At 40.0% G+C, this 7,859-nt stretch overlaps 1 protein-coding gene across 1 annotated transcript; it reads left to right on the plus strand.

The window, feature by feature from the left end:
• The first annotated feature begins 1,149 nt into the window (after positions 1-1,149).
• Positions 1,150-4,033, plus strand: LOC123960302 (peripheral myelin protein 22-like). The gene is made up of 5 exons (XM_046034981.1): positions 1,150-1,306; positions 2,072-2,162; positions 2,439-2,532; positions 2,656-2,796; positions 2,909-4,033. The coding sequence occupies exons 2-5, from the start codon at positions 2,085-2,087 to the stop codon at positions 3,061-3,063; spliced, it is 468 nt and encodes a 155-aa protein (XP_045890937.1). The 5' UTR covers positions 1,150-1,306; positions 2,072-2,084; the 3' UTR covers positions 3,064-4,033.
• The last annotated feature ends 3,826 nt before the right edge of the window (positions 4,034-7,859 follow it).

Raw genomic sequence — 7,859 nt, forward strand, 5'->3', positions numbered from 1 at the left:
TCTCGCCCGGTATCCCACAGCGAGCCTGGGCAGCAACTCACAGTTCTTCCCCTCGCGTGTTTACAAACACAGACCACAGGAATCCACCTGATGAGCCAAAAAACTGCGAGAGAGAGAGAGAGAGAGAGAGAGGCACAAGCTGTGTTCTTTGATTGCAGCAGCTGATCACAATCACTTTTGGAGTGGGAGGGTTTTCAAAATAGCAAATGTGTGCTTGTTCTTTTGTCACTGTTGTTGTTTGCATTCTGGTTTGGTTTACAGCGTTGTCACTTTTGAGGAAATGGTCTGAAACCACAGTGTAATGAGGGATGCAGAACCACGGTGGGCTGTGGTAGGCAGTCTTTGTCACTCATCCTTGAATCATGTGTGCATGGAGATCCAAGCCGTTCCATCAATTTAGCATGGCCCTAACACTTCACCGTGTTAACTCCCTTTGGCACTGGACAATCTCTCCCTTCTCCCTGCAGACACAGGAGTAAACAGGAGGCCTGCTTCACACACACAGGCATTCTGGGCATACCTTGGGGCCTCCAGAGGGCTGGTCTGTTCACATGCAAGCACACACACACATACAATCCTGACAGAACACTGCTGGACATGTGTGGTTTATGAAGTTCCATGTGCATGTTTGAGTTCAGCCAGTCAGTGGGGGTCAGCCGCCACTATCAGTCATCTGGATCGAGGTGAGGAGTCATCCTGACGATCCTGACAGCTAGTGCTCAAATTGTTAGGATTTCAAACATAAACAGAGACGTGCATGGTGCAGTAGGATCTGGCCTTTTACTGGGACCTTAAACACATCAGATCTATAAAATAACCCATATAACAGGTGGATCATGAAATTACTGAGTATCATCAACACATCATGCCCTCAGTAGAATTTAACTGGTTATTTCACAGTGATGTTTTATTAGTATGTGTGAAATAATGGATGTTTTTTAGGACATAAATGCAGAGACAGCCACACATAAGCCTACATTTTCAAGGTTTTGCGGTTTGCACAGTAATACCATAGAATTGTCCTTACAATCATGTGGACTTTAGAACAATCCAGATGATTGGCTATACCGCGGGAAGAAGAAAAAGGGGGGGAAAAGTTTTTTTGGAGCGGGCCCTGGTGACGTGCGGGGCCTGCAGGGCGGTGTTCTCAGGCGGGGAAAGAGTCTGACTGGGGTGTGTGAGCCACATCTGGAATAGTAGCTACAGAGAAAGAGTCGAGAGAAGCAGAACCTCGCTGATCTACTTTCCCAGCTCTTCACCTCAGCACTCCCGTTTCACGGAAACAAACCTCCTGCTTTGCCTTTTTGTAAGTTGGACTAATTTGTTGGAGCGTTTTTCCTTAGGTTTTAGTCGGTGAATGATTTTTTTCATTGACTTTTTTTTCCTCATACAACAGGACTTCACGCTCTGGACTTTAAATCGAATTTGGATTTACGCGAAAATGTATTATGTACTATTTCCTATATGCTGCGTCTTTACCTGAGAGATACTCTGATCTATCACAATTTGAGTTATTCATATAAAAGAATAACATGGTTTATAAAGGCTGAGTCTCACGCATGGCGGCACTACGCTGGAATGTTTTCCATGCAGATGGGTTGAGTTTGTTTTCCAGCAGCATGGATTGATTAGTCGTGAATCGGTCTTTCTTACTCATATCGACCTACAGTTGCTTTCGCCAAGCTTTTTTCCCCCCTGGGGCGTTTTACACTTAGGCTATAATGCAAACATGCATTGCTTAAATTAACGAGTTGTAATTAAATCAAAGACTTGGAAATGGATCAAAAGTTCAATGTCGTGAAATCGGTTTACTTCCCTCACTACACACTGACTTTAAAATTCAACATTCAACCATTTTAGCTCCACGAGGAAGATATTATAGTTCCTTCTTGCTTCCTCCTTTCTACGTTTGTAAGGCGATACTGTCACATTGAGGTAAACATTGCGGTTGGTGCAGAAGTGAGGAAACAGCGCCATCTAGCGTCGAGACGAGCTGATACTGAACATAGGTTTGGTTGGATCGGTGGGACTTCAAGTGGATTTACTTATTCTGTCTCATGTATCCCTCTAGATCTACTTGTAAAATGCTGCTCATCCTGCTTGGAGTGCTCGTCTTGCACCTAATCATTCTCATTCTTCTCATTGTGTCGACGGCAGCCAGTGTAAGTTGTCCTGCTACACTTGCTACACTACTTTTTGCAAACCTTTGTATTGATGCTTGTATGTTGTTCCTCAAATGTAAGTCGCTTTGGATGAAAGCGTCTGCCAAATGAGTAGCTGCAAATGTAAATATTGTGAAAAATGCAGAATGGAACACGGACATCATGTGAATAAGCTGATTTATTGTATGATTTTTAACTATTACTAGTTTTGGTGTCCTGGGCTCAGACTGTGCATTGCAGTGCATTTAAATTGTTCTGTATTGTTGTGTTTACCAGGCATGGTCTGTAGATGGGAAAAGCAGCTACGATCTATGGTACCATTGCAAAACAGATAATGGAGGCTACAACTGCTCACCCACCAGCAGTAACGGTTTGTCAGCATTCCTAAAGAACCAACTAAAATTATGTATTGTGCCTTCATCCCCTTTGGCATGGAAAGTAATAAATGTGTTTATAATGTACGCTCTTCATCATTTCTGTCTGTCTTTTCTAGACTGGATCCAGGCAGTCCAAGCCCTCATGATCCTCTCTGTGCTCTTCTGCTTCTTCTCCCTCATTGCGTTTGTGTTTCAGCTGTTCAAACTGGTCAAGGGCGGACGCTTCTTCTTCACTGCCATCTTCCAGATCTTGGCAAGTGAGTATGACCTCATCACACGGTGACGGGTCACACCCTAAGCAGATGCGGGTGTGGTTGTGAGATCATCATTCTTTCAGATTCTCCTCACCCCTCCTCTTGTCTTTCCTAGGTGTGTTTGTGATGTGCGGGGCCATCATCTACACTGTGATGCGTGATGATACATCCACCCCAAATTACGGCTATGCCTATGTGCTGGCCTGGGTGGCTTTCCCTCTCTGTCTCATCAGCGGCCTCATTTATATTGTCCTGAGGAAGAAAGAATGAGAGAAGGAGCAGAGAAGAAAAGTGGAGGGGTAGATAGGATACTCCTTATAACAACATCGCACTGTGCCTACTGCCCACAGACCATAGACTGACATCCCAACAATACAACTAAAGCGCGTGTGTCACTAATAATTGTAAACACAAAATGGAGACATTTATCACTGCTGGGGATCTCTCTCTTTTTTTTGCTGTATTTCAGTATTCATTATGTTCCCATCACATGCTGAAAAATCATCACACGTGTTTTCTGTTTGTCAATTTCACCAAAGGCCTCTATAGATGTTTCCTGTGGTGACAGAGTGTCTTCAAAGTGTGTTTAGAAATGTTTTGGTGACATATTGACTATTGTTGCACGCTGGCACCCAACTTCCACAAATCCATCGTGTGTGATAACAAAGATGAGTAACCCTTCAGTACAAAGATGTACATAGTGTCTGTGGTTTTTAGACATATTTATAACATTTTTACATACATTTTGTACATAGTGTTGTCAAGTTAACATTGTCATGCTAATTAACGTGATAGAGTTTGTGTCTCTCACAAATCATGCAGCTGTGCCAAAGAAATGTCACTTCAACTGCCAGAATATCAATCTTTTTTGAAATATGTCTCTCTTTTTTTGAGTGTCAAATGCTTTAAAGCCTGTTGCCTTACGTAGGATATCTGTGTACTTCTTGAAGGAAATGAGGAAATCCTCACTAATAAAAAATAAGAACAATCAGAAGTGTTAGTAAACTCATGAAGTTATTTCTGAATTATCGTACTTGATATGCCAATACTTGGCATATCATATAGGTGGATATTTTTCATTTTGTCTTCTAGTTTTGAAAAATGGTGCTTTTGTATCTACTATTCTTGAAATGTATACTTTGTGTTGCAAGTGTGCCATGTCCTGTGATTAATATGCTTTGTACAAACCCAAGTTTGCATTTTTTGTCAGTATTCTTCTAAATAAACCTTCTGAAATGAACCTGTTCTTAATTCTACTTATTTCTACTTGTTGGAAAGTCAAGCTGTATGTGTAATTCACAGAATTTGGTTGAATGAACCATGTGCATGTATACTATGAGTGTACATATAGTGCTCACACCACACAGTGACATTTTTACCTGATTTTTCTTGTTCAGTGGTCTTGCTCTAAACTTATACTAGCTGATATAGTAACTGTTGTATGCTGGGACTGACAGATGACAAAAAGTGTTGACTGACCTTGGCTCGTTATAGTAGCTTAATTGTGCCATTTGGTGGAGCTGTGACACAAACCACACCCACAAGTGAAATACGGGTGTTGGTGAAATATCTGATATCTGCAAATATTATCAGTCATATTTTGACAAAACAAATGTATACAGTTTAAATACAAAATGATTTAAAAAAGCAAGTACATCTAATCTTTTAAAAAGTTACTATTTTGTACACAGTGACTTCTAATTGAATCATTTCTCAGCAAAACTGCGGATCAGATAGCTTTTCATGAATCTTTGTTCATACTGTGATGGTTTCCCCAGCAGCCAGACTGTAAACAGACAAACTTATAAATACAAACAAAAACAAAACAAACAAATAGCACTACCTGGCTGTTTGCTCATCAACCTGGCACCATGTACAGACAGCATAAATGAAAGAAAATATGAATATTATTGAGGAAAAATGCCTCAACAGCATATATGTGATAGAAAGTAAATAAAAATGTAAAAATCAGACATATTTAGCTGCTACACAGTAACGTGACGCTTCTCAACAAGTTTCCCTGACAGATTCTCCCCGCCACCCTACATTTATTAGATGTTGAATGTGTTGTGTTACAGTAAGGACCACCATTAGATGTCAGTAGAAGATTATTTTTTTTTTCAGTATTAGAATCAAATTATGCTTAAAGTACCTAAAGTAAAACCACTCATCATGCAAATGACCAATTTTAGAATAATATGTATTACATACCACTGGATCACAATTAGTGATGCATCAATGTGTTCATCACTAATGTTGCTAATGGTGAAGGTGGGACTTCTTTATACGCTGCAGGGTAGCTTAATACTAATATCATTTATGATATAATAATCATTATTATATTATATTGTTATATTTTATAATGATAATCTCAATCAAAGGACAAAGCAAAATAACTTAAGCTGTAAAATGAAGGTAGTTGACTAAAAAGTATAATATTTACCTCCAAAATGTAGTGGAGTAGAAGTATAAAGTAGCATAAAAATGGAGTATGGTATTTGAGTAAATGTACTTCCACCACATTCCTACACTGGTGTTATTCAAGAAGTTTATTGTGGCAAACACTTGGCAGGAGATTTCTTATCCTTTAAATTGTGTTTTAACCCATATAACGCAGCTAAGCAGTCAGCAAGTGAATGCACATAGGATGATGAAAATACATTGTAGACCCCATTGCTTATAATTCCACTAGGTGGTGACTGCAACACACTTTTCTTGCCATATGTTTTCTTTTTTGAAGTTTTTCAATTTTGTAAAAATAATCCAAAGTATCTCAAACTAAAATGTAATGATGGTGAAGAAGAAGAAAAAGAAGAAATTTCCCTCTCTATTTGCCGTTTAAAACGTACAATACTGGGTAACATGACACTAATCTTCCCCCGTGCTCCCTGTCAGAAGTTGGCACCACAGTGGATTATTGAAATAGGATTCTGCCTTTGATCAAAAGCAGTTTATAGATGTCTGATACTTAACATCAGAATCAAAGTTTATGACTGCCAGCTCAAAAAAATGTGCAAAACTACAGTGTGCACATGATGTTTAACTACAAAACAATTGCAAAAGTTTTCTGACAGCCATTTTATCTCAATTAAGCATGCTCAATCTGTGCTGTGTGGTGGTTTTTCTAGCAACGGGAGAAGTGATGGCTTCACTTCTGAGGAAGGGAGATTTGAACAAATATTGCTCTTCAGAGGCTCTTGGCTAGATCTAATAGAATAAACAAGTTAGAACAGTTTAAACAGTATAATAATAAATAAGGTGATCACACTTATTCAATTATTCAATGACTTTATAGTACTTGTAAATATGTATTATGTCTATTTATATTCTGTATCATATTCATCACACCCATAGCAATGTATTCAGATGTGAAAGTGCACACATTTTTCTTTCCTTCATTTTTTTTTTTACAATCATTGATACATGATGATCAGGTGATGGTAAAAATGATTGTTGTTGTACTGTAATATTGGTGCTCCTTAAAGTTTCATGTCAGTTTCATGTTACTTCTCCATGAGTCATTTTCAGAGATAACACCAGCAGCCATGATAGATAAACACCAAGCTTATTTTAGCTGCCTACCAGACGCTGAGGTGCAATTACCATTAGTTCACATGCTGCCCATCTGTGCATACACTTGTACGCACACGTGGAAGCCTGCAGTACATTATGCAGGAAAACAGAATCCAACACACACACACACACACACACACACACACACACATGCAGACAGTCGAAAATATCATCCTCCGGTTTGTTGGTTGAAAGAACTCCCCTTAACTTCATCAGTCCTGACACAAAAGAGAGGCCAGTTGATGCAGCTCTGGTAAAGGTCCCGGAGCATACAGATAACATATTGGGGATGTCAAGAAAACTCCGGAGGCCTATAATGGCCTCACAGCTCCATTTCAAACGTGGTTAACCTTAAGGGTTATTTATCACTGGGAGGGTCATTGGGGCACTTAGTATTTACTGCAGGACATGGAGAATGGGGGAGAGGGGATTGAGAGGAAGCCACTCTCATCCCCATCCACTGGGTACTATGGTGAATGTGTACATATATCAACACTGTTTAACTACTTGATAAAGACCAGGATATTTCACTGACATGTCTGACTTTCCTTAGCGTTAAACTGTTGTGAAACAACAGCTAGGGAAATTTACATGTAGGCAGCCAAGAGCTTTATTGGTATCCCAGGAACACATGAGGATAATTTCCATAAGTCTACGGTTGGGAAGTTCTCTGGTGAGGCAGTAATGGTCGTGAAACAGCACATACAATGGGCTGCAGCCAGCTGATGGGTCCCTGAATGGGACAAGTGAGGACTTCAGAGGAAGCTGCAGCCCTCTTCTCTTCTTTCTTTTTAGATTTGTTGCCTTTTTATTCAGGGTGTCTGTCGCCCGGAACAAACCCTGGAGCCTTCAGATGTAGCTAAACGATAGAGAAAATGGGCAAGCCCAGTTTATTTAAAGCTGATTTCATCACGCCCATAAATCTCTGAGAAATCAAAGCCCATTTTATGCCCGCCCCTCTCCTCTCCCTTTGTCTTGCTAATACACATTAGAGTCCGGCTGGCTGCCCACTTTGACGGCAGCCCGGACAGGATCTGGGCAAAGTTGCAAATGTGGAACCTTGAGGCACCTTTGACCCATGACCCCTGTGGTTAAATCTTGCCACTAGCATCCGCCTTAGACCCCCGCCATGCAGAGGAATGCCTCAGTTCCATTTCCTGCCCAAAACTCACAGGGAAACATGAAGATATATCTAGGAACAAGGTGACAAGGTGATGAGAGCAAAGAATTGTTGTTTTTCCTCTTCAAATGAAAATTCTGATTCTTCAAATATATATATATATACATATATATATATATATATATATATATATATATATACACACATATATACACACACACACACACACACACACACACACACATAACTAACATACAGAACATTCATACAGAACATAAATGTATCTGAACCACCCGTCCTTCAAGTTCTTTATAGCGTGGGCACATATGTGAAACATTTTCCTACAGCAGTCAGCTGTCAGGAGCGATAAAAG

The sequence above is a fragment of the Micropterus dolomieu genome, linkage group LG02 (genome assembly GCF_021292245.1).
Source record: "Micropterus dolomieu isolate WLL.071019.BEF.003 ecotype Adirondacks linkage group LG02, ASM2129224v1, whole genome shotgun sequence".
Classification (NCBI taxonomy): Eukaryota; Metazoa; Chordata; class Actinopteri; order Centrarchiformes; family Centrarchidae; genus Micropterus; species Micropterus dolomieu.